The sequence below is a fragment of the Meles meles genome, chromosome 15 (genome assembly GCF_922984935.1).
Source record: "Meles meles chromosome 15, mMelMel3.1 paternal haplotype, whole genome shotgun sequence".
Classification (NCBI taxonomy): Eukaryota; Metazoa; Chordata; class Mammalia; order Carnivora; family Mustelidae; genus Meles; species Meles meles.
Window position 1 is genome coordinate 21,753,888 of NC_060080.1, and position 26,677 is coordinate 21,780,564.

Genomic DNA, 26,677 nt, shown 5'->3' on the forward strand with positions numbered 1-26,677 from the left:
TCATTGTGTCCAAAGGTTAAGAGTAATGAACCTCAGGTTTCCCCCTTCATGGGGCAAAGCAGAGGCTGGGCAGTCTGCATGCATGCAAAGAGGGACCCCTGGAGCTTCCTTGGGGTGCCCAGAGGGCTGGCCGCCAACTGATCAGGAAAGGGTGAGGGGAGAGATACTCAGAGTGGGTGGTGCTCAAAGAGGCCAGGGTACTTGGGTTAATCATCACTGTGGCTCAGATAAGGCCCCGCCAACTGGAAGCAGAGTTAGCGTGACAGAAGGGTTTGTGTGGCTGAAGACGCAGGCACGACAGGGTGTCCACAGCGTGCGACCATGCCAGGCACAAAACGGTTTCAACACGTGATTGAGACCCCAGAGCCTGGCAAGTGGGAGGTGAGACACCCCCCCTTCTCCATGTTGGTCTTCTGCACTGATTCCTAGAATCATTTCTCATCTGGACTCCCTCCACCCTGGGTTTCTGTTTTCCCTCTCCTCCTTCCCATCTTCCTTCCTGACCTTCCCCTATTAGGCCCAGAGTACCAAGTTCAGGCTAAATCCTTGGATGGTGTGTGTGTGTGTGTGTGTGTGTGTGTGTGTGTGTCCCCAAACCTTGTGCCTGCTGCCACTCCCATCTCCAGATCAAGAGGCATGAGTGAGGCTTGGGCTTCCTGTCTGTATCCTTGTGCCCCCTTCCCTCTAGTTGTCCGGATATGAGGCAGCCCTGCCAATCACAGAGAAATCCAACCCACTGACCCAGGACCTCGACAAAGCAGATGCCGAGCAAATTGTTCGACTGCTGGGACAATGTGATGCTGAGATCTTCCAGGAGGAGGGGCAAGTCATGCCCACATACCAGGTAACCCAGACCCATCCCCCGGACACTGAAAATAAAGATGCCAACTCCATGCCAATGGTCCTTAGTGTTTTTGACCTGAGAGCCCCTCCACCACACCATTCATTCCTCCCCCTCCCCCAAATCCACTGTCCTTTTCTTGGCTTCTGATTCCCACCTGTTCCTTACAGAGACTGTATAGTGAATCAATTCTGACCACCATGGTCCAAGTGGCTGGCAAAGTTCAGGAAGTGCTGAAGGTACAGTCTCTCTGTCTTCTCCCCTCCTAACTTCTCTCCCTTCCCCCTTTCTCTTTTCTTGGCTTCCACTTCTCATTTTACTCTGTCTCCATTCTCCTTTCTCCCAGTCCTCCCTCTGGCCTCTTTATTGTCATCTTATTAATCGACAGTAATTATAATAACTATTATCTACATCACACTCTGTAATTGACATTGGGCTTTCACACTCATTACCTTTGCAAAAACCTGTGAAATTAGTGTGATTGTCTCCATTTTTTTTTTTTCAGATAGGAAAACAAAGGATAATCACAGTAGCTTGTCCAAATCTATCCAGCTAATAATTGCTGGGTAGCGCTGTTTTTTATTGAGGGACTGGTTGATGACAAAGCTGCTGTCAGTCCTTTCTGGAATGAGTAAGGTTTGAATAAGTAGCTAAGCCAGAGTTGGGAGTCAGACTGAAGTTTCGTTCTCAAATCCAGGCATCTTTCTGTTCCCTTTTGTGGTAAAAGGAGGGTTAAGGCGTCTCCCCAGGTGTTCTTCTGCTGCTGACAAAGAAGGAATGTGCTTCCCCCAACCTGAGCTATGAGCTAGGCCCTGGTTTCTTTCTCAGGAACCTGAGGGGGGGCTGGTGGTGCTGAGTGGAGGGGGCAACTCTGGCAGGATGGCGTTTCTCATGTCGGTGAGTACCCTGATCCCTGATTTTCCTTCCTCTGCCTTCTCGGGGTGAACCTCAGGACCATAAAGTTCATCATAGCTAAGCTCCTAGGTGGCCCTCTTGAGGCCTGGCTCCCTCTCTTCTCAAAGCTAGATCTCACCATGGAACCCCTGTATCTTCGGAACCCACCCGGGCCCCACTCCGTCTATTGCACGTGTCTCTACATCCCATGCACCCCAAGCCGTCATCTGCAAGTAGCTTTCGAAGTGCCAGATTCCAAGCAGGACTGGCTTGAGCTCTGGCCTCAGGGAATCCTCATACTAGTTGTCAAAATCCAAGGTAACCGCTCCCTTCACTTTCATCACTACCTCATGTCCTTCCCCCCTGATAGGTCTCCTTCAACCAGCTGATGAAGGGTCTAGGACAGAAACCTCTTTACACCTACCTCATTGCAGGCGGAGATAGGTAAGCCAAGTTGGCCCATGAATATTTTCGTTGGCCTGAATAGTGTTTTCTAGAAATAGAATTTTAAGGCTTTCGGGTGCAGATTGTGCCCAGTTTGCTTTGGTCCCCATCATTTCTTATTGCCTTATCCTTGGCCCACTTCACATTCTCATGTCACCTGACTGGCCCTTGTAGGAATTGGAGTTTTTTAGCCCTAGAAAGTGTCTATCATGGTGTTTAGCAAATAGTAGGTGTTCAGTCAATGATATCTTTCCCATCATTCCCTTCTCTTCAAGCATTCCCTTTTCTTCCCTAGTATACCATAATCTTCTGCTTTCAAACCAGTGCCATTGACTTTAAGTCTGTCCTCTTAGGTCTGTGGTGGCATCTAGGGAGGGGACAGAAGATAGTGCCCTGCACGGGATTGAAGAACTGAAGAAGGTCTGTGTTTTCCCCTGATAGTCAACCAGACATCTCTGTCTGTTCCTTCTCACGAGGACACAAAAGTCCCCAGCCAGCCAAAGCCCGTTCTCTTCCCCAGACCTGACCTTGACAGCTCCATGCAATAGGTTTGTATCCTAGAATCCTCCTGGTGGCACTGTCTCACGCATCCTCCTCTCCTAGGTGGCCGCTGGGAAGAAGAGGGTGATTGTCATTGGCATTTCGGTGGGACTCTCTGTGAGTGTGAAGACAGCCTGGGGGGATCCATTCTACAGGGAGGAAGGGGGTGGGGACAGAATAACACGGAAAATAGATTGACAAAGTGGGTACTAGAAAACAGAAAAGGTTCGCACAAGGAATTTTGATTTTACTCTCACTAATTGAGACCCAGCTGCATGAATGTGGAATGACAGGGAAAGGATCCTATTTCAGAATACCTGTGTATCAGTCCATTCAACAACCAAGGTAGATGGACTAGTCCCAGGGTCAGCAAACCACACTGACCAATCATGTCACGGCCTGTTTTTGTAAATAAAGTTTTATTGAGACACAGCCACTTGTGTTTACATAAGATGTATGGCCACTTCATGCTACAACGATAGACTTGAGTATTGCACAGAGTTCATAGGGGCCCCAAAGCCTAAAGTATTTACTCTCTTGCTCTTTACAGAAGAAGCTGACCCCTGGACCTGTCCTTTGCTACTTAAGCATTGTCCTTCTTAGCAACATCAGTATCTCCTAGGATTTGCTAGTAATGCAGAATCTCGCCCCCCACCAAGACCTACTGAGTCTGAATCTGCATTTTAACACAATTCCAAGCCCTGGATTTGGTGACTCCAGTTTCCTCTCACCACTGCAGTACACTGATTCTAACAATTCACTAAGCAGAAACAGGTCCAGCAATGCTAGATGCAGAAGGAGGCGCACAAGGAGGGCAGGACCCCGACCTGAAGGAGCATACAATTTAGTTCAGTAGTTTTTAAACTTTACCATGCAGAGGATTTGTTGGAGGGACTTGTTAAAAATAAGGCCTGGGGCTGTCCCCTTGCAAGGCAGATCCAGGAGATCTTACCTGGGCCTGGGAATGTGCATTTCTAACAAGCACTCAGGGGGATTCTGATGCTCCTGGGCCTCAGGAAACACTAGAGAAACCCCTCCCCTCTCATCATGCCCTTCTTCTCCCCCTACCATCAGGCTCCGTTTGTGGCAGGCCAGATGGACTACTGCATGGACAACCCAGCCACCTTCTTGCCAGTCCTGGTTGGTTTCAACCCCGTGAACATGGCCAGGTGAGCCCACTGTAATGAAAGGCAGTGACTGGCCAGGCCCCTGGGGGAGGCTGAGAGGAAACCTGTCAAAACCTACAGTACAGCCACAAAGAGGGCATGGTGGCTATGGTCTTATTCACCACATCTCAGAACATTAAAGTAAATACTGACTGTCTCTGAGCTTATGAGGTTTTTGTTCTGGGTGGGTTTTTGTTTTGGTTTGGTTTTGGTTTTGTTTCTTTTTTTCTTGGTCCATTGGTTCATTTAGTCTCATTTCAGAAAGGACTGAAGGCAGCTTACAAAGGCCACGTAAAATACCAGAAAGCAGACATTCAAAACAGGAAGTGATGAGACAAGGAAAACAACGGCCAGAAGATAGAATATGGTCTGGAAGATGTGTACCCCAAAGTACCTCCTCTTTTCAAAGGAGCCGTGGGTGCTGAGTGGCCTCTGACTCCCCTTTGCCCAGCTCCCTTATTTTAGCAACCATTCTCCTCTGTCATCCTAGCCTCCCCTGGGGTTCCCCTCTGGCTACTCAAACCCCCACCCTCTCCCCCTTTCCTGAGAACTCTGTGCCACCCAATCACCTCCGCCTAATTCTGTGTGTAGATGGCCGCTTTGATCCCAGAGGTCAGCAGGTGAAACTGATAGTGCTCAGGTGTGGTTCTCTGGGTGTCCAGCCTCGGGAGTGTTAAAGCAAGAAGAAAGTAGATTCGTAGACCCTTGTGCGAGAGCTCTGATGTTGTCGCTTTGGGGTGAGGCCCTGAAATACCTTATTTGGAGACCATCCGTGGAGATGCTCGTGCCCAGCCAGGTGCGGGGAGCTCTGCTGACTTAACCATTGGAGTGGGCCTCTTGATGAAGCTGAAGGCTTCCTGTCGCTGGAATGTTCCAGGGAAGGCTTGTGGATTCCTCAAGAGCAGCTCTGCCCATGCAGTGGTGGTCCTGGGGGGAGGGGCGGCCGGGTGCTTTCTGAGGTCCTTTTCTCAACTCCCAGATTCCAGGCTTGTAGCGTAATTCATGTGAAGATATAAATGAGTCTGAGATACTTTTAACCCTGCTCCTTTTAATGGAGGACTCTCCTTCACCAAAAATGTACGTGCTGCAGTGGATGCTAATTTCGGGTCCTGTGACTAAGTGAAATGAAGGATTTCAAACAACGTGGGCGTGGAGATCTTCCAGTTGTTCCTTAAATCAGTGGCTCCCAAACTTGGCTGATCTTCAGAGTCGTCTGGGAAGCATTTTAAAAATACAGATTTTTTTGGGGCTCTACTCCAGAACTCCTGAAACTGACTCTCAGGGTGGGCGTGGTATCCAGAAATGGGTAGTTTAAAAAAAAACAAAAAATAAGAAAAACACCAACCTAAACTCCCCAGGTGATGTTGATGACTAGCCAAGTTTGGGGATCTCAGTGTCAAACCGCACAATGAACCCTGGCTCGGGGCTCTGCTTAGGTCTCTAGGGACTTTCCGAAGTAGTTTGAGGACAAATGACAGGAAACACTTTTACAAATGGGCGTGCAGTATGTGACATTTGCTTGCCCTCGAGGAAATACATATGAAAAAAGACAAAAATAGTTAAAGAAGGGGTAGACATTTGGCAGGGATGGGATGATAAGGGGAGGTTAGGGAGGCCTTATACAGAGGGAACTCTCTGAGCTCCTGTCACGGTGGGTCATTGGCCGGGTATCCCCTAGCAGGGTTGACCAGTAGAGGTCAACTACAGAAGATCCCCGTTCTTCGAGATTCCATGGTTGCACCTATGCAGGTAACAAGCCTGATGTTCTCTTGTCCTCTTAGCACATTGTTTTGTTCGTGGTTAATTTATTCGAGAAACGTTTGCCAACTGTTGGATGCTATGCTTCATGCCTTGTAGCTGTGATCCTTTGGTAGGAGCGGTTGTCCCTCCCTCAGGTAGTGAGGGGTTCGCTCTTTGGTGAGATGGCCAGAATATATTTCCAGGAATGGGAAGGGCTTCTGATGGACCTTAAGACTGAAAATAAAGTGGCAGTTTTGATACAACAGAGAGTTGTGGGTATTGTGGCCATGGCAGTGGGACATGGGCAAGGACCGGGACATAAGAAAGTTCTGATCTCAGGCTGGAGCTTTAAACTTGAGTGTTGGCTTTGCTCTGGGATTAAATTGCTGAATATTTTACTAACCCTTTTCCTTGGGGTTCAGGGACACGGTGCCCCTATGAGCTCCAAAGCACATCTCTAGGAGAATGTTGGCGTTAGACCCAATCCCAGTGTGGTCTTTGATCCCGACTCTCATCTGAGGCCCTTCCTTTAGAGTCTCACCTGCTCCCCACGTCTCTCTCCCCAGAAATGACCCCATAGAAGACTGGAATTCCACATTCCGACAAGTAGCAGAGCGCATGCAGAAGCTGCAAGAGAAACAGGAAGCTTTCGTGCTCAATCCTGCCGTTGGGGTAGGATCCTCCCCCCCTCCCCCCCCCCCCCCCCCACCGCACCTAGGGAATGCTTGCCTCTTCCTGGATGCCTCTGATCTTGTTACATCTTGTCTGAATTCCTGGCATTGTGTGTCAACTAAAATGTCCTAAAGCAAATCCTATTTTCCCATTTCCTCGTTCACCTTAAGATGTTGTATTTCCTTCCTGACCCTGTCTGCTAAATCCCTAATCATTAAATAGCTAACCCATCTAGGGCAGGTTTCCCATTTGAAGAACCTCTTTTTCATCTGTGAGTAGAGAGGATTGAATGGAACGATGAATTGCTTTCTGTTTCTCTTACATTTTAGTTTCAAAGACGGGCTTTAAAACAGTGAGATGCAGTTTCATTCTTGCCTTTCTAATCCTCTCCAAAACTGGGAGGACCTTCCAAGTCTCCGTGCTCCTCTTTCTCTGGAGTGTGGTCTACCTTCACTTTGACTTGACAAGTCCCTGCCCCTGGGCCCCTGGGCCAGGGATGGACCCATGTGTGACATTTTCCTTGCTCTTCCTTCTGTGAGATGGGAAGGCAGCTGCCCGGGTGTGAGGTCCGTATCTTTCAGCTCTCCCGGCGCTCATCTCACCTCCTATCTGCAGTTGTTTCCTTTTATTTTTTTTTTTAAAGATTTTATTTATTTACTTGACAGAAAGAGATCACAAGTAGGCAGAGAGGCAGGCAGAGAGAGAGAGAGGGAAGCAGGCCCCCTGCTGAGCAGAGAGCCCGATGTGGGACTCGATCCCAGGACCCTGAGATCATGACCTGAGCCGAAGGCAGCGGCTTAACCCACTGAGCCACCCAGACGCCCCCAGTTGTTTCCTTTTAATCTCCTTTCTCAGTCACCAGTTTGATCATTCTCTTTGCAATAATCTCTTTATGCTTGGTGTGTCATACAGGGTTACATCCCTGTCCATTACAATGGCTCCTTCATTGGTCTGTCCAAAGGTCCTGAAATGTGGTGTTTGCATTGACAAACCGCTATTTAAAAAGTGGAGGGTTGGGTTGGAAGAAACTTCTTGAAAAAACAAAACAAAACCCTCTCCAAAAAACACTTATTTCCTGCTAACGGGACACTCAGTCACTGTGGCTTCCTCCTTAGAGTCCTGAACGTGCCATGGAAATGACCAGAGGTGGCCCTTACCCTCTTTCTGCTTGTCTCAGTGAAGCCCACAACCCAGCCCTCCTCATAGCGCACTGGGCACCCCCCAGTCCTGCTGAATGCAGGCCCAGTGGCCTCTAACCAGAGCACATGCCCAGGAATCACTAATCAGACTCTGTGCCAGGGGCCTCTAACCAGAGCGCATGCCCAGCAGCCACTCATTCGTGAACTACAGGATCCTCCTTCCTCTCCCAACCTCTCCCGGGTGTCATCACCTCCTTAGCCCGAGGGCCTCAGTGGCTCCTCCCGGATGAAAGGTGGAAGCGCGACCAAGATCCTGCTGGAAACCTTGCTACTGGCTGCCCATAAGACTGTGGACTGTGGCATCGCAGCCTCTCAGAGGTAGGAGAGCGGGATCAGAGTCAGGCAGGGAGGGGGTCGGTACGGGCTGGGGGATGGCAAGTGCAGATGCAGAGCCAGACGGGTTAATGGCAGCAAGACGGAGGCCCAGTACCACCACCCCACGCCACCCTGGGCCGCGGGAAAAGAGCTGGCCTGGGTTTCTCAGCACACAAAGTCTCACTTGTTTCCAGTGGACCCTGGGCTCCTCAGGTCCCACTGATCTCTGTGCCCACCTGGGACACCTATTCCCTGAGCCCATCTGGGACACCAAAAGCTCACCTAGTTTCAGAGAGTTTTTGGCTTAGGAATGTTCCAGGTCGTGCAGGAAGAACTCCTTCTGCTGGGGGGTCTGTGTCCCTTATGGGGTCTCTGGCCTGGCTCCCAGAATCCCCACTAACCTCCTCGTCCACTCCAATCCCATCGTCCTCTCACTGCTCTCTTCATGTCCTTTGCCCTCTGTTGGATCCTTGTGTTCTGCTCTTTGAAGTCCTTTCTGTCCTCTGTCATGCGTTCTGACAGTACTCACCCCACCTCCGCTAGGGACCAGCAGAGCTAAGTTTTCAGGGAATTGTGCCTTCCCCTGGGCAGGGGTGGGTACCCATGCTATCTAGAGGGGGCCCTGGGCCCACCCCGGGAGCTGGTGTCCTTTCTCCCAGGTGCCTTCTGGAAATCCTGCGGACATTTGAGCGGGCTCATCAGGTGACCTATAGTCAAAGCCCGAAGATCGCTGCCCTGATGAAGCAAGCCAGCACCAGGTGTGTGGAAACGTGTTAGGAGTGGGGGGGTGGCGTGGATGGGGGACTGCCCTGAGAACAGCGGAGACTCTACAGGACTCCTTAACACGGTGAGGGGATGTGGAGGGGCCGGTAACGTTTCTGTTGGTTTGCACCTGTGCTAGGCCGTGTGCATCTTTCTCTGATCCCTGATCTTTTCTCACTGGTTATCTCCTCTCGTGTCCTGACCTCTGGCCCGTGCTCAGCCTGGAGAAAAAAGGCCGCGTGTACCTGGTTGGCTGGCAGACTCTGGGCATCATTGCCATCATGGATGGAGTGGAGTGTATCCACACCTTTGGTGCTGGTGGGACCCCAGTCCAGACTTTCTTCCTGGCTCCTCCTGAATGCAAACCGATTTCCTACCCCCATCCCCAGCCCATGGGGGTTCCTCATTCGATGCCAGACTGTCCTATTTGAATAGGCATTTCAGTCAAATGCTCCTCGCTTTGAACCCCTACTCAGGCCTTGGTCCCTCAACTCCCAGCCCTGATTAGCGGTGGCCTCCCATGTGTGTGACACCTCACCCGACACCCCACTTGGCACTTTCCTCCAAGACCCATGAATGTTCCCCCAAGCCTAGAATCTTTCTTTCCTATAAAGCCCATCACTCCTTTCTCCCTGTCCTTAAACTTTCCAGACTACCGAGATGTCCGAGGCTTTCTCATTGGTGATCACAGTGATATGTTTAAGCAGAGGACTGAGCTCCTCAACCAGGTGGGAGGATGACAGGAATGGGGGAGGTTGTGAAGGTGACTGGTGTGCAGAGAGTGGGAGGTGAGGGGAGGTGGGGACAGGTGGGGGAGTAGAGCAGGGCCGACAGTCCAGGGAAGGGAGTATGGGTTAGAGGTCGGGAGGCTTTGGCGTAGCACAGGGAGGGTGGAAGGCTCTGGATTCGCCCTCTAAAGCTGGCGCTAGTCCAGGGCTCCTCCCTCAACTTGCTGCATCATCTTGGGCCAAACACTTTACCTCATTGAACCTCAGTTCTTTTATCTGTATACAAACACGCCGTGTGAGAGGTCCTGTGAGGCCCTCTGTGGTCTCCAGGTCTGTGTGCGGGAGTTTTTCAAGGAGGGCCCCCATCTTCTCGTGCCCAGGGTCCCCAGTTCTCCTTCTCCCAAGAGGACTTCCTGACTTCCATCTTGCCATCCCTCACAGAAATCGACACTGTGGTCTTCATTTTCACCCTGGATGGTGAGAGGGAAGGCAGCAGCGGGGGTGGAGGGCGGTGAGCAGATGGAGGCAGGGGAGTGACTCGGGGGAGCTGTCATTTTTCTGGGTCTTAAAGCACCTGCTCCGAGGGAGGGAGAGGGGCGCGTGTCCTGAGTGGACTGCAGGGAACAGGAAGAACAGCTTTCATCTCTGGTGCCCTTCCCTCTCCTAGACAACCTCACAGAGGTGCAGACGCTGGTGGAGCGGGTGAAGGAGAAGACTGCCAACATCCAGGCCCTGGCGCACAGCACCGTGGGGCAGACCCTGCCGGTGAGGGTCCAGCCGTGAGGACGGAACCTGGGGTGGCAGTTACAGCAAGGCCTTCCTGGGGATGCTGCTCTGGCTCCATTCTCTCTCTCTGTTTCTCCAGACCCCTCTGAAGAAGCTCTTCCCCTCCATCATCAGCATCACGTGGCCACTGCTGTTCTTCGAATACGAAGGGAATTTCATCCAGGTATGGGGAGTGAGAGGGTATTATCTGCGCTGAAGGATTCAGAGGGGGAAGGGTTCAAGAAATTAGAAAACTCAAGGCTGGGGCACCTGGGTGGTTCAGTAGGTTAAGCCTCTGCCTTCAGCTCAGGTCATGATCTTAGGGTCCTGGGATTGAGTTCTGTATCGGGCTCTCTGCTTAGCAGGGAGCCTTCTCTCCCCTCCCCCTCCCTGCTTACCTATTTATGATCTCTGTCTGGCAAATAAATAAATAAAATCTTAAAAAAGAAAAACAAATCCGTCAAGGCTGGAGGATGGAAAGCTTTGCTGGACTCCCAGAAAGCCAGCTGGGCAAGTTCTTGTGTTACCGGGTCACTGGTCAGTGTTTCCAAGGCAATGGCTCAGTTCTCTCCAGGAATATATGAAAAAGACAGGCCAGGCCACCAGTCACCTGACAGATTCTCATTTGTCCCTTGTTTCAGGTTCGTTGTTGATGTTATAGTCATCCTCACTATACAAAAGTCTTTAAGGTACATCCTTGCAAGTTCACTATGCTGAATTCACTGCAGGCAATATTACTGATGTCTGTAATATAATGAAATTATCATTTCACTACTTTTCACTAATTATAATTTATTATAATTTTTGTTATTATAATTTTACTCATTATAATTTCATTACTGAAGCACTGATAATGCTTTAGCAAGGCATTATCAGTACAAGCACTGACAATAATCATAGAAATAATTATCAGTTTGGGTACACTTTGCAGTTTGGTTTGGAGACAGCATTGGGACATCTGACTGTTAGTTCAGCTGTGCTTTGTGGCCCAAGAAAGAACGCAGTTTTGCGTCTGTGGTTTTCTGTTTTCTCACCTGACACCTTCCCACCATCCACATGGCACAACCAGGGCCCTGAAGGGTTGCGCTGGAGAGATGTGGTCTCATCCGTTATTCAGATCACCTCTTCCAGGAAGCTTCCTGATTTGACCAAACAGCTGCCATGTTTTCTTACCTGCACTCGACACTCAAAGGAAGCCCTTCCCCCTGAGCCAGGGGGTCCATGCTCCTTCCAATGAGTACCTTTGTCTTCCCTTCCAAATGGTGTTCATTGGTCACAGCTCTACTTTTGTGGCATACTTTCCACATTCGTTGTCTCCTTTGACATCTCATATCCTCTAAGAAGTCTTCTCCGATGAAACCCACATTGTCTAGGACCCTCCTTGATGTGAGATACCTCTTCCAGGTTCCACTGTGCCGTCATCATACCTAATAGACACAGGACTCTCTACTTTACAAACTATTTCATTTATAATATCATTTCTCATAACAGGTTCTTAAGGGATGTAGGTTCCCCGCCCCCCCATATCAGATAAGGAAGCTGAAACTAAGAGATTAAGGCATTGTAATCACGGCCACGTGGCTAAAGCAGGAGCCAGGACTTGAACCCTGGCCTTGTGACTCTAAGTCCTTGGTTTATTTCACTTTACAGTATAAATTTCAACCACATCCATGAATTGAACCAGATTCTTTTTTTTTTTTTAGATTTTTTTTTTTTTTTTGACAGAGAGAGATCACAAGTAGACAGAAAGGCAGGCAGAGAGAGAGAGAGGGAAGCAGGATCCCTGCTGAGCAGAGAGCCCGATGCGGGACTCGATCCCAGGACCGTGAGATCATGACCCGAGCCGAAGGCAGCGGCTTAACCCACTGAGCCACCCAGGCGCCCCTGAACCAGATTCTTTTACTCATTCATTCATTATGCACCTATCACGTGCCAGGTCCTATTCCAGGGATAGGGGATGTAGTAGTGAACGGTAACTTGTGATCTTTTGAAAAAGATCTGTGTTTTTAAAGACAATTATAATTATAGTAGCAATATTTTTATTGTAAACACTTTGGAAAATACAGAAATCCAAAGGAGAAAAGCATCCATAATAACCTTCTTCCAGGGGCACCTGGGTGGCTCAGTGGGTTAAAGCCTCTGCCTTTGGCTCGGGTCATGATCTCAGGGTCCTGGGATCGAGTCCCACATCTGGCTCTCTGCTCGCAGGGAGCCTACTTCCTCCTCTCTCTCTCTGCCTGCCTCCCTGCCTACTTGTGATCTCTCTGTCAAATAAATAAATAAAATCTGTTTAAAAAAAACCAAAAAAACCCCAACCTTCTTCAAAAAACCACTTAGACAAATTTTGGAGAATGTCCCTCTAGACTTTTTTATGCATATGTAAATATGTAAATATCTTTATACAAAAATAGGACCATATTTGCCATGCTGTTTTTAACTTGCTTCTCTTCACTGAAAATTATGAACACCTTTCTGTACAAATATGTCCATATCATCATTTTTAAAAAGATTTTTATTTATGTATTTGAGAGAGAGAATGAATAGGGGGAGGGGAAGAGGGGCAGAGGGAGAAGCGGACTCCCCGCTGAGGGCAGAGCCCAATGCAGGGGCTGGATCCCAGGACCTGATGTCATGACCTGAGCTGAAGTCAGACACTAAGGTAACTGAGCCACCCAGGTGCCCCTAATTCAAATTCCTTTGATGACTATGGAGATTGGCCGCTTAAAGATATATATAGGCTATTTGTTTTTCTTTATTGTGTTACTTCTTCATACCTTCTGGGCATATTCACCCATTCTTTTGGGCATATTAATTTTTTTCTTACTAATTCATAAGAGGGAGTTATATTGCAAGGACAGTAGCCTTTTTTTTATTCCTGTTCTATGTTTTCCCCTAGTTTATTACTATTTTTTATTTCTCCATTTTTGATGGAGATATGTTTTCTAAAATTTTTTTTAAAATATTTTATTTATTTGACAGAGAGAAATTACAACTAGGCAGAGAGGCAGGCAGAGAGAGAGGAGGAAGCAGGCTCCCTGCGGAGCAGAGAGCCCAATGCGGGGCTCGATCCCAGGACCCTGGGATCATGACCTGAGCCGAAGGCAGAGGCTTTAACCCCCTGAGCCACCCAGGTGCCCCTGGAGAGATGTTTTCTTTACATTTTTACATAGTCACATCAATCAGTCTTTTTTTTGGTGTGTATAGCTTCTGTCTTTTGCTTGGTTCTGGTTTGTATCTTTCCAAATATATTGCGATTGTTTGAAATAAAAAGGCTTCCATTAGTAAATCTTTAGTTGCAGAAATATCGTTGATGTAAACTCCTCCCACACTTTTATTTTGAAAAATTTTCCACCCTACAGAAAAATTGCCAGAACAGTGAACACCCATACAATTTTCTCTAGATTCACCAATCCTTTTTTTTTTTTTAAAGATTTTATTTATGTAGTAACAGAGAAAAAGAGCACATAAGCAGGGGTAGTGGCAGGCAGAGGGAGAGGAAGAAGGAGAAGCAGGTTTCCCACTGAGCAGGGTACCTGACATGGGGCTTGCTCCCAGGATCCCGGGATTGAGACCTGAGCTGAAGGCAGATGCCCAACCGACTGAGCCACCCAGGCGCCCCTAAATTCACCAATATTTAACATTTTGCCACCATCTGCTTCATCCCTCTTTTCCTCTGAATTATTTGAAAGATACTTGGAGATAAGATGACATTTGACACAAATTACTGTGTCCCCTAAGAACAAGGACATTTGTCTACATAACCACAATATAATTTTCACACTCAGGAAAAAGGACCGTGAGTACGATTATTGAATATGCAGACCGTATTCAAATTTCCCCAATTATCTCTGCATTATTTTTATTTCCAGGTCTAGGATCCAATCAGAGATAATGCGTTGCACTTAGTTATTAGGTCTCCTTAGTTTTCTTTAGTCTAGATTGATTCTTTAGCTGTTTTCTGTGTCTTTTATGACATTGATAGTACAGGAGTCTGACCAGTTATTTTCCAGCATGTGCTTCACCTTGGATTTGCCCGATTGTTTCTTCATTATATTCAGGTGAAGCGTTTTGGCAGGAGTGCCGCAGAGATGAGGCTCGTAGATGAGTGTGTCACATCGGGAGATGCCTGATGTCAGCTCACTCCTTTACTGGTGATGTTATGTTTTATCACTTACTCAAAGTCGTGTCAGATTTCTTTTCTTTTTCTTTTTTAAGCTTTTATTTATTTATTTGGGAGAGGCAGAGAGAGAATATGAGTGGCAGGGGAGGGGCAACGGGAGAGGGACAAGCAGACTCCCCACTGAGCAGGGAGCCCAATGTGGGACTCGATCGCAGGAGCCCAAGACCATGACCCGAGCTGAAGGCAGAAGCTTAACCAACTGAGGCACCCAGGTGCCCTGGTTGTGTCGGATTTCTTTGCATCCTGTTCCTTAGTGATCTTTCACCCAATGGTTTTAGCATCCACAGATCATTCTTGGTCGAATCAATTTATTACTATGGTGGTTTTTAAATGGTGATTTTTCTATCTTTCTATCTACATTTACTAGTTGAGATTCTTCTGTAAAGAAAATCTCTCCCTTCTCGCCCCGCCCCATCTACATTTATTTAGACTCAGTGTGGAGTTATGAATTTTTTGTTGTTAAATGTGTTTTAATCCATTCCTGTCATTACTGATTTTAATACTCAAAATGAGAACTTATTCAAGCTGGCCCCTTTGTCCTTGTGACATAGTCACATTAGTGTTGGAACACTCTTTGCTGCGTTTCTTTTTGGAAAAAGAAAAAAAAGCTCCTTTTCTCTAATGCAGAAGAGTAGCATATGATAGTCTTTTGTGCCTTGCGTTTTTTCTTAACAAGGTATCTTAGAAATCACTCCACTTTAGTTTCTAACTCTCTTAATTATTACTTACCTGTGTGTGTGTATATAGATGTGTGTCTGTACAGTAGTGTCCCCAGCCATCTATGTAGGAGAACAGAAATGTTGTCCCAGGTTCACCTTGTACTTTCCTAGTTCCGGTCCTGGCTGGAATCCGTAATTTTCAAGGAGTGCTGGTGGTTGTCTGTGGGGAGTGGTATAGCAGTCCCGCCTTCTCACGGTTGTGCTTTCCACAGCTTCATTTACCCTAATCTACTGGTAGTCCAGAAGCAGATGACCCCCTTACGGATCACCAAAGGGTCAGTAGTAGTCTAGCACTATGTCATGATGCCTACGTCATTCCCGTCCCTCCATCTCATGGAACAACCATTTTGTCATCTCATATTGTCACCAGAAGGTGAAGGGTGAATACAGTACAATAAGATATTTGTGAGAGAGACCCCAGTCACATAACTTTTATCATAGTATGCTGTTATAATTGATCTATTTTACTTTATTTTCTTGTTCTATTATGTTATTGGTGGTGTTCATCTCTTACTGTGCCTAATGCGTGAACTAATCTTGATCGTTGGTATGCATGTAGAGGAAAAAATGGTATGTGTATGGCTCCGTACTGTTTGCAGTAGCAGACATCTATGGGGATCTGGAACTTAACCCCTGGGGTGAGTGGGAGCTGCCGTATTTAGAAACCTGGTGCTAGGTACACTCACTGCTACTGCTGACTTTGCCTCTAAGCAAAATTCTTTGGTAGAAAGAACAAGGAAATACAGGGACATCTGGGTGGCACAGTCGGTTAAATATTGGACTCTTGATTTTGGTTCAGGTGATGACCTCAGGGTCATGAGATTGAGCCCCACATCTGGTTCCAAGCTCAGCGTGGAGTCTGCTTGAGATCCTCTCTCCCCCTCTGCCCCTCTCCCTGCTTGCATGTGCGTGCGTGCGCTCTCTCTTTGTCCTCTGTCTCGAAGAAAGAAAGAAAGAAAGAACGAATGAACAAGAAAATACAGTTGAGGGGCACCTGGGTGGCTCAGTGGATTAAGCCGCTGCCTTCGGCTCAGGTCATGATCTCAGGGTCCTGGGATTGAGCCCCGCATCGGGCTCTCTGCTCCGCAGGGGGCCTGCTTCCTCCTCTCTCTCTGCCTGCCTCTCTGCCTACTTGTGATCTCTCTGTCAAATAAATAAATAAAATCTTTAAAAAAAAAAGAAAATACAGTTGATCTTGAACAACACAGGGATTAGAAGCATTGGCACCCCACACGGTTGAAAATCCCTGTATAACTTTTGACTTCCCCAAACTTAATAGCATACTCTAGACCAGAAGCCTTCCCAATAACATAAACACTCAATTAACACATATTTTTAAAGTTACATGTATTAGATGCTGTATCCTTACAATAAAATAAGCTAGAGAAAAGAAAATGTTAAGAAAATAATACAGAGGGGTGCCTGCGTGGTTCATTCGTCAAGCGTCTGTCTTCTGCTCAGGTCATGATCCCAGGGTCCTGGGATCAAGCCCCGAATTGGCTCCCTGCTCTGTGGGAAGCCTGCTTCTCCCTCTCCCAGTCCCCCTGCTGTGCTCCCTCTCTTGCTGTGTCTCTCTCTGTCAAACAAATAAATAAAATCTTAAAAAAAAAGAAAAACCACACAGAAAATTCATTTATAGTACACCACCCTGTCTTTTTGGAAAAAATGTGCATATAAGTGGACCTCTGTAGTTCAAACCTTTGTTGTCCAAGGGTCAACTGTATATGTTTTTTCACATAAGTATATATATATATACACACACACACATTGATGAATGTATATCTGTTCTCCTTCCTGTTTTCCCTTAGTGAGAATGTTGATTCCCAACATCATCAATTTATTTATCCATTTTCTTAGTCCTACAATAAATACCCATTTTGAAATTGCCACCTGGATACCACTATCATCAGCAAACAAACAAGAAAGAAATGGTCAAGATTTCTTTGCAGTTCTTTTTGTCCTCTGACCATATTCCACAAAAGATACATAAAGTGTTCAAAAGTCACTAGGATTAGGGTGCATGGGTGGCTCAGTGGGTTGAAGCCTCTGCCTTTGGCTCGAGTCATGATCCCAGGGTCCTGGGATCGAACCCCGAATCCGGGCTCTATGCTCAGCAGGGAGCCTGCTTCCCCCCTCTCTCTGCCTACTTGTGATCTCTCTGTCAAATAAATAAAGAAAATCTTAAAAAAAAAATCACTAGGATTAAATTTTTTCTGCTCTCTGTAGTTATGTTATCCATATGATGTATAGTGAGTTTCATTTCCTTTATTTATTTTTGTCATTTTAGAAGGTTTGGGTTTTTTTAGGATTTTATTTATTTATTTGTCAGAGAGAGAGACAGGGAGAGGGCATCCAGGGGGAGCGGCAGGCAGAGGGAGAAGCAGGCTCCCCACTGAGCAGGAAGCCCAATTGCAGGACAGGATCCCGGGAACTTGGGATCATGACCTCAGCCAAAGGCAGACACTTAACCAACTGAGCCACCCAGGTGTCCCTGAGGTTTTTGTTTTTGATATCACTTTATCTTTTGAATATGTAAAACAAAGTGTGGTTTAAAGTCAAACTGTATCATAAGGAGATGTCCCATCCCCTTCACTCTTCCTTCCACCTGTTTCCACTCATCCCTGCAGGTAAACAATTTCACTAGTTACCGACTTGCCTTCCTATGTTTCTTTTTGCAAAAAAAGCATATTTGTATGTACTTTGCAATTTTTTCTTTTACAAGAGGCACCGTGCTATGTATATTCTTTTGTGCTTTAATGAGATATCCTGAAAATAACTCCACTTGGGTTTATAAAACCCTTCCTCATTATTTTTTACATTTGTGTGTAAATTGGACATGTGCAAGAATTGTTTGGGCAGTCTCTGACATAGGGCACTGGGTTGTTTCCAGTGTTTTGCTATTACCAATAATGATGCAATGAATATGCATGTGTTTCTGTAATGTAGAAGTGTATCTTTGGGTAAGTTCCTAGAGAACGAGAGCTGCATCAAAGGATAAATGCATATGTAATTCCATTAGATACTGCCACATTTCCCCTCAGAAGGATTGTCCCATTTTGCTTCTTGTCCCAGCAATATAGGAGAATGCCCGTTTCCTATAGTTCCTTTTTTAAAAACAGATTTATTGATTCATTTGAGGGAGGGAAGGGCGGAGGGAGGGAGTCTTATGCGGACTCTGCACTGAGTGTGGAGCCCAGCATGGGGCTCAATTCCATGACCCTGAGATCAGGACCTGAGCCAAAACCAAGAGTTGGATGCTTAACCGACTGAGCCACCGAGGCACCCCTTCCCCATAGCCTCTTTAAAAGCATTCAAAAGCTTTTGAATTTTTGCCAGTCTGGTAGATGAGAAATTCTATTTCTGTGTGGTTTTCATTTCTATTTTACTTATTCTGTGTTTGGTTGAGCATCTTTTCACATGCTTAAAGGTCTTTAGTAAATCTTTTTCTTTGTGAACTGTGTGTTCATGTAAATACATGAAATACACTCATTTTCTAATGGTATCGGGGTCTGTCTACGCCCTTGATTTTTAGTACTTTATTTCTATTTAAAGATCTATTTATTTGAGAGAGAGAGAGAGAGTGAGAGAGCACAAGCAGGGGGAGCGACATGCAGAGGGAGAGAGAGAGAAGCAGGCTCCCCGCTAAGCAATGACCTGGATGCTGGCCTTGATCATGACCTGAGCCGCAGGCAGAGGCTTAACTGACTGACCCCCTGATTTTTAGTACTTTATAAATCAGGGGCATTAGTTCGTTCTTTCTGATACGTATTGTAAATATTTCATTTGAGTTTTAATCATGCAAATGTCTTTATTTTAATTCTACTGGGGTAGAACTTATTAATCCATTTTTTGTTAAATCTGGACGGTGAGGCACAAAAAAGCTCTCTGCTACCCCCAGGTTGTAAAGGGACTCCACCTGTGTTTTCTTCTAGTGCATGTTTCTTCTAGTAAAAATGGTTTCTTTTTTTTTTTCCTTTTTTTTTCAAGCAATTAGACCTGCAATTCATTAGTTTATTCTTGTCAATGGGTTAAGGTATGAATCCAATTTAATTTTTTTCTACGTGACTATCTGATTGTCTCTCTCCATATATATATAATTTATTTGAGAGAGAGAGAGTGAGAGAGAGAAGGAGCTGGGGGAGGGACAGAAGCAGGCTCCCCATTGAACAGGGAGCCCGATGGGGAGCTCCATCCCTGGACCCTGAGATCACGACCTGAGCTGAAGGCAGACATTAACCAACTGAGCCCCCCAAACGCCCCATCTCAATACATTTTTTTTTAAATATTTTATTTATTTGACAGAGAGAAATCACAAGTAGGCAGAGAGGCAGGCAGAGAGAGAGGAGGAAGCAGGCTCCCCGCAGAGCAGAGAGTCCGATGTGGGGCTCAATCCCAGGACCCTGGGATCATGACCTGAGCCGAAGGCAGAGGCTTTAACACACTGAGCCACCCAGGCGCCCCTCAATACATTTTTAAATTCATCTTTTCCTGAGTGATTTGAGATGCAACCTCTATCAGATACTTAGTTCCCATGTGCACTGGTTTATTTCTGGACTTTCTGTTCTGTTCTACCAGTCTGTCTATTGATGTGATGATGCCATTCAGTTTAAATATAGAGGCTTCTTGTGGGCTTAATATTTGAAAGGTTAATGCTTCTCTCACTCTTCTTTTTAAGGATTTTTCTAGGTACAGTTGCAGCCTTTTTTCTATATGGACTTTAAAATGAATGTGTCTGGATTCAGATTATGTACACTTTAAAATATTTTTGTGTTAATGATAGTTCATGGTACAAATGGTTATTTGATGGTCAGTGACATAAATGATATAACCCAGATTTGACTGATCTCTTTTTCCCACAGGACAGCCTGTGTACCGCATACTAGCTAGCTTCATTCTGATTGGTCAGATTTCTGCTGCACTCTTTTTTTTTTCCCCAAATGAGCCACAATATCTTTTTCTTTTTTTTTTCTTCAGTTTTTATCTAAATTCCTGTGAGTTAACATACAGTGTAATGTTAGTTTCAGGTGTATAGTGTAATGATTCAACACTTCCATACAACCCCCGGTGCTCATCACAGGCGCACTCCTTAATCCCCCCACCCCCACCCCCACCTAGCTCTGCTCTGGTAACCATTGTTCTCTGTAGCTAACAGTCTGTTTCTTGGTTTGCCTCTCTGTCTCTCTCTCATTTCCCCCTTTGTTTCTTAAATTCCACATACGAGTGAAATCCTATGGTGTTCATCGTTCTCAGACTGACTTATTTCACTTATCCTCATAGTCTCTGGCTCCAACCACATCCTTGCAAATGTTCCTGCACAGTACTCATGTCCTTGTCAATCACCTGTTAAGTATTTTCAGTATACCCTCTGCAAGGGGTGTGTGTGAGCTGCTCCTTCTAGAATGCCAGCATAAGGAGGCAGAAGTCGTGGTAGGGATTGGGAAGGGGAAGGGAAGGGGTAGGAATTGACCCCTTCAAGTCGTTTTCTGGACTCCTGTTACAGTAATAGATGCAAAGTGCAGTAATAGAAGGTTATATAAGGGCAAGAGATGAGGGCCAAGGACAGGTGGGCTTTCTACTCGCAGTACTGTGTGTTTGTACAGTGTTTTAGGGTTCAGTGTGCATTCATATACCTTATCTTATTCCCCCAAGGAGATGATTGTGGCCAAGTAGGAAATGCCTTCATCACAGATCAGAAGACCTGGATTTAGGTCCTGATTCTACATGTCACGATCATATAAAGTTATTCAAGTGGCTTCTTTTTTTTTATAAAAATTTTATTTATTTGTTTGACAGAGAGAGACAGCGAGAGAGGGAACACAAGCAGGGGGAGTGGGAGAGGGAGAAGCAGGCTTCCCACAGAGCAGGGAGCCCCGATGCAGGGCTTGATCCCAGGACCCTGGGATCATGACCTGAGCTGAAATGAAGGCAGACGCTTAACGAATGAGCCACCCAGGCACCCCTCAAATTACTTCTTTTTATTTATTTTTATTTTTTTTAAAGATTTTATTTATTTATTTGACAGAGAAAGATCACAAGTAGACAGAGAGGCAGACAGAGAGAGACAGAGAGAAGCAGGCTCGCTGCTGAGCAGAGAGCCCGATGCGGGACTCGATCCCAGGACCCTGAGAGCATGACCTGAGCCGAAGGCAGTGGCTTAACCCACTGAGCCACCCAAGCGCCCCACTTCTTTTTATTTTTTAAGATTTATTTATTTGAGAGAGAAAGAGAGAGTGCAAGCGGTGGGAGGGCTTGTGGGCTCCCAACGCAGGGCTCGATCTCTTGACCCTGAGATCATCACCTGAGCCAAACTCAAGAGTCGGCTTACCCGGCTGAGCCACCCAGGTACCCCTCAAGTTACTTTACTTTTGACCTCTAGTTTCCACAGATGTAGAAATGGGGATTTAAAAAGCTTAGTTCATTGGGCTGTTATAGGGGTTAAATTGAACTAACTTTCAACAAATGTGTATTGATCAATAACCATGTATCAGCCATTATCAGAAAGATTGGGGCTCTGGAGCAGAATAAGACCCCACCTCTGCTCCAGGAGCCTTTGGTTTAGCGGAATGAATCCCAGGACCTTCACTCCTCCCTGTCGGGCACATGGGGGGCAAAAGGAACTGTTCTGAATAGTGCAAAACATTTCTGTGCAAGAACTCAGAGAAGAGATGTGTGTCCTGGGGGGTCAAAACCACAAATGTGCGACACCAGCAGTTTTGCGGGGGACAGTCCTGGTTTACAACTACTGTCCTAACATCGAAACTCGGGGCTGGTCAAACAAATTCCATCTGTATTTAGGTCCCTGGTTTTTGATCCCTGGATTCCTGTCTGACAATAGGGCCCTATGCACCCTGTTGCTCTCCCATCCTCTCATTTCCCAAACCCCCGTGTGTGTGTGCCCTGTTTAGAAGTTCCAGCATGAGCTGAGCACCAAGTGGGTGCTGAATACCGTGAGTACAGGAGCCCACGTGCTTCTTGGGAAGATCCTCCAAAACCACATGTTAGACCTGCGCATTCGCAACTCCAAGCTCTTCTGGAGGGCGCTGGCCATGCTGCAGGTAGGCGGTGATGGGACGTGGCTGGCTGGGGCCTGGCCTCCTGCCTGGGCTGCCACGGAGCTATGGACGCATGTGGGGCTAAGGGCTGACTTTCCTCCTGCTATCGTCTTATTGGGCTCATCCCCTCCTCCAGGGAACGCATGTGCATGCTTGGGGCATGCCTGTGAGATTATAACTATCAGACAATTCTTTCAGTTACAAGTATGGGACAGACACCTAATTCATTCTGGTTTAAGCTAAACAAGGCACATGACTGGTTCACGGAACTGGGGTCCCAGGATAATCACATCCCAGTACTCTAAACAATGTCCTCCAGAATGTCAGCCTCGAACTTTCTTCTATGTTGCTCTCTTTCTCAGGCAGCTTTTCTCCAACAGGTGGCAAACTGGGCCCCAGCAGCTTCGGCCCTGCCTCCTACCAATTTAGCAACCCAGATGGAAGGAGAGTTTATCTGTGCCTGTGATTCCCATGCATGTTTGGGAGGAGGGCTCTTGGTGGCTTGTCTTGGGTCACATGCCATCCCTGAGCTGGTCACTGTTCTCCAGGGGAAAGCAGCCCTCTGCCCAGGCCTGGCTCATGCACTCTCCCTGTGGGACAGCACTGGAGGAAAGGGTTGGAAGTGAGTCTCCGTCAAACGGCCTGGCCTGAGAATGGAGGGACAATGGTTTTCTGGAGGAAGGTCAAGGCGCTGGTACTAGGAGGAGGAGGAATGGCTGCTGAGCCCATAGCACGACAGCTGGTCATGAAAGGAGTGCTGCTAGGTTTAGCAAATAGAAATACAGGACAAATTTGAATTTCAGATAAATAAAGGATTTTTTGGGTATAAGTGTATTTCATACAATATTTGAGGCATACTTATAGTATTTTTTTCATTATTCACTTGAAATTCCTATTCCTGGGTGTCTTGTATTTTTATTTGCTAAATCTTGACAACCCTGTGTAAAGGGAATCAATCAAAGAGCTTTAGTGAGGACCCACCATGTCCCTAAAACCTTCTCCAATCAATAGAACCAACCAACCAGAAAAAGAAAAGTGTGTTATGCTCTTTAAGCTCCTGGGGTTGGGGTGGGTAGGGGGAATCAGAGATCTGTCTGATCCAGGCCTGGCCATCGCAGAGTGGCCCATCTGAGGATTACGTGGAAGACTGAAAGCCAGACCAGAATTCGAGCTTGCCAAATACAGCTAGACCCAAGCCATCCAAATGGTAGCAACAACCCATATGTGGCTACTGAGCCCTCGAAATGTGGCTAGTGTGTCCGAGGAGCTGAACTTGAAGTTTTGCTTAAACACTGAAGCAGGGTAATTGTCTTCATTAAATGCAACTTTATTGTTTTGGTAGAACTACATTTTACTTTTACATAGAAATTCAGTACCTGAACTGAGATGAGCTGGGATTATAAACTAGATACTGGATTTCAAAGGCATGATACAAAAATATTGTAGAATATCCTACAATAATTTTAATATCATTTACATGTTGAAATAATATTTTACATATATTGGATGAGATAAAACATGATTAAAATTAATTTTCTGTTTCTTTTGCATTCCACATGTTTCTTTTTGAATGCAGTACTAGAAAATCTTAAATTACATTTGTGGCTCACATTATATTACTCTTGGGCAGTGTGGAGCTAGTGGAGGGGGGAGGGGAGGGTGACAAAAAGGAACAGCTTTTGCCAACGAGCCATCTTGACAGGGTATAAAAGAAGGATAGGGTTAAGGAGGAAACCAGAAGGAGTGAGTTCAGTTTAAGATGACCAGCCTATGGGGTTGGAGGCCCACGGCTGAAAGTGTGACCAGTTTGCCATTAATCCTCCAGTTTAACCCAGCCAATCAAAGCCCACCACTAACCTTTTTTTCTTTACACCTGGGGGTTGTGAGTTTGGGATCGCCTATGGGGACCACTTCTCTGCAGCCTCTGTGGCCAGTCTTCAGGATCCCAGGCGCCTGCCTTCCACTCTCCCACTTCTTTCTCCTTCTCCACTCTTTTCTCCAGCCCCACCCCCCCTTTGCCTTCTAGCCGGACACTGACCTTACTGCTTCTTCCACAGCGGTTCTCTGGACAGCCCAAGGCTCGGTGCATCGAGACCCTCCTGCAGGCCATACACTACCCCCAGCCACTGTCGGATGACATTCGGGCTGCTCCCATCTCCTTCCACATCCAGCTCGCACACGAGAAGGAGCAGGTATCCTGACCGCAGCTAGTCATTCAGCAAACATTTACTGAGTCCTTGCAGTGTATCAGCAATCTTGCTTGGTACTGGGTTTACAAAGTTAGAGACATTCTGCAAACGAACTCCCTGTTCCTCCGGGCATTGTGTCGTGACAAGGAGGCACAGAGGTGTGGAAAGGCTGCTGCAGGGGTGCAGAAAAGGGGTCTGTTTAGGAGGGGAGCCAGGAAAGAGGGGGAAGGGCCTTTGAACTGGGTCTTAAAGGATGAATAGGAGATTTCTGTGTCCGGGGGAAGGCATCTTTCTGTTCTTCTTAACCCACCTCTGGTTGATAACTCCCTTCTGTGCTTGCATCCAACCTAGTGCTTGAATAGGATGAATGGAGATTTCTGTGTCCGGGGGAAGGCATCTTTCTGTTCTTCTTTCTGTTCTTCTTAACCCACCTCTGGTTGATAACTCCCTTCTGTGCTTGAAGCCAACCTAGTGGCTTCGGACTCCCACACCGAATGCTCTGGCTCTTCCGGGGCTCTTCGCAGATGGCCTCACTCTCTCTGGCTTCAGTTCTCCCTGCCTCTTCCCCACAGGTGATCCCCGTAGCCCTGCTGAGCCTCCTATTTCGGTGCTCCATCCCCGAGGCTCAGGCGCAGCTGGCTGCCGCTCCGTCAGTCTGTGAGGCTGTCCGGAGCGCCCTCTCTGGGCCAGGTCGGAAGCGCAGCGCGGACCCCCTGGAAACCCCAGAGCCTACACAGCTGTGAACTGGTATTTCTGGGCGCGTGAAGCCCTTGGAGACATGGTGGACTCGCAGCACGGGTGTAGGAGGAGAGGCCCAGTTCCCCGGGCCACCCGCAGCCCAGGGTGGGGGGAAAGAGTTTCTGTACTTTGGTGGGTGGGGGGTGGTTCTTGCCCTTGACCCACTGGCACATTCTGATTTCAGAAATAAAATGAAACGCCTTGTTTTGGAAAGTTAACCTTTTGATCTCAGTAGATCAGAGTCAGTAAATTAAAGGTGGAACAAGAGGGGTGGCATGGGTTGGTCCCAACAACTGCTTTATTTCTTTACATCCACCCTTCTCCTCAAACCCATTCCGTTGTCCACTTATCCCAGCATCTCTGTATCCCTCAGCTCCAGCATGTGGATTTGTGTGTGCGCGCACCTGCACATACCTTTGGCTCCGGCACGGACTCACACACGCAGGGAGAAGTGGGAACCTAGATGATTCCAGAGGAAGGGGGGAAAGGACACCCAGAGGAAGGATCCCAATTAGGCAGGACAGCAGGTTCCTCATCACTAGAATTGAAAGCTATCCACAGAGTAGACCCTGAAGTGAGAGCTACTTCCCCTGCCCTAGTTTGTAAGGGGGACATACGGAACTCTGGGGGTGTCGAACAGCCTCTGGTGGTGGGGTGCGACGAACACTGGAGACCCCGGTCCATCCGTTTTAGACCTCAGCTTCGGCTGTTTGGACATGGGGAAAGCAAACCTTGCCCATCCCAGACCCATTCCAGCCCTTCAGTGCCTAGGGCGTAGGACTCTGCTAAAAGAGAGCTGGCTCCCCCTTGTGCCCGAGAAGTACACCGGTAAAAGCTTTGGAGCTCTGGAACTTTCAGGCAGTAGGGTGACCGCTAAGGAGCCAAACAGATTTTGGTTTTATGAGGATAGAGTCACCAGCCTTATAAAGGCAGCTGTAAGCGCCCCTAAGATGTCTGGGGGCTTCCAGCCTCTATCGGAGCGCTCTTTCCCTGTCATACATTGGCATTACGTTGGACCTGAGATCCTTAACCAGGGCCACGTTCTTCAACCACCACTCCCCTGACTTTTCAGTTTCATCCCTTTGGTTTTCATCCTCCACAATGCATCTTCCTAACTCCATAGCTCAAGATGGGTAAAGTGAGGAAAGGGTCCTGCAAAAGATTTCTGCTTCTCTTTACCTAGAAATCTCCTGCTTGTTTTCATTGGGTAGATTCCTCTTTCTTCTTGGCATCATGAGCAGGGTCGTCAGAAGAGGTACCCAGCTCTCTAGCACGGGAGAGGGCAGAGTACCCCGTTGATGCTGTTGATGGTGCCGGCCTGCAGTAGCCTCGCTCCCAGATGTGGGATGGATGTGGTTCAGGGTCCGATTTCCCCAATGCTGGATGCAGGAGGACTCTAGAAGTCCAGAGGGTGTTTTGTTTTGTTCTGTTGCCAAGTACTTGGATGGTGCAGTAGTATCAAGTCAATTCAAGTCTTGTTCAGTTGTGTGTGATGTTCAGGTATAATGAACTTGATGGAGTAGCAGCTGGAGGAGATAAAGATGGCTAAGGTCTGATCCCACCCCCTAGGAATTCAGAAGCACAAAAGAACAATTCCAATACAAAACAGAGAGAGTTGAAATGGATTTAAAAAGCAGGCTTATTTGGGGAGATTACGGGGTAGGCCAAGATTCAAGGAAAAATTTGGAAGAAAGGAGGTTGGGAGGTGCCTGGGTGGCTCAGTTGGTTAAGCG

The 26,677-nt window shown here is 47.1% G+C and overlaps 1 protein-coding gene across 2 annotated transcripts; it reads left to right on the plus strand.

The window, feature by feature from the left end:
• Nucleotides 1–25,162, plus strand: GCKR (glucokinase regulator). Of its 2 annotated transcripts, XM_045979576.1 has the most exons (19): nucleotides 6–381; nucleotides 689–844; nucleotides 1,012–1,080; nucleotides 1,670–1,738; nucleotides 2,106–2,179; nucleotides 2,533–2,599; nucleotides 2,783–2,836; nucleotides 3,794–3,888; nucleotides 6,192–6,297; nucleotides 7,696–7,814; nucleotides 8,471–8,569; nucleotides 8,794–8,891; nucleotides 9,225–9,301; nucleotides 9,682–9,778; nucleotides 9,969–10,066; nucleotides 10,167–10,250; nucleotides 21,871–22,020; nucleotides 24,075–24,209; nucleotides 24,779–25,162. In XM_045979576.1, the coding sequence occupies exons 1-19, from the start codon at nucleotides 322–324 to the stop codon at nucleotides 24,947–24,949; spliced, it is 1,878 nt and encodes a 625-aa protein (XP_045835532.1). In that variant the 5' UTR covers nucleotides 6–321; the 3' UTR covers nucleotides 24,950–25,162. The 2 variants fall into 2 exon arrangements, with proteins under 2 accessions (XP_045835533.1, XP_045835532.1); XM_045979577.1 differs by lacking the exons at nucleotides 21,871–22,020; nucleotides 24,075–24,209; nucleotides 24,779–25,162 and adding an exon at nucleotides 14,125–14,246 and having other exon boundaries at nucleotides 1–381.
• The last annotated feature ends 1,515 nt before the right edge of the window (nucleotides 25,163–26,677 follow it).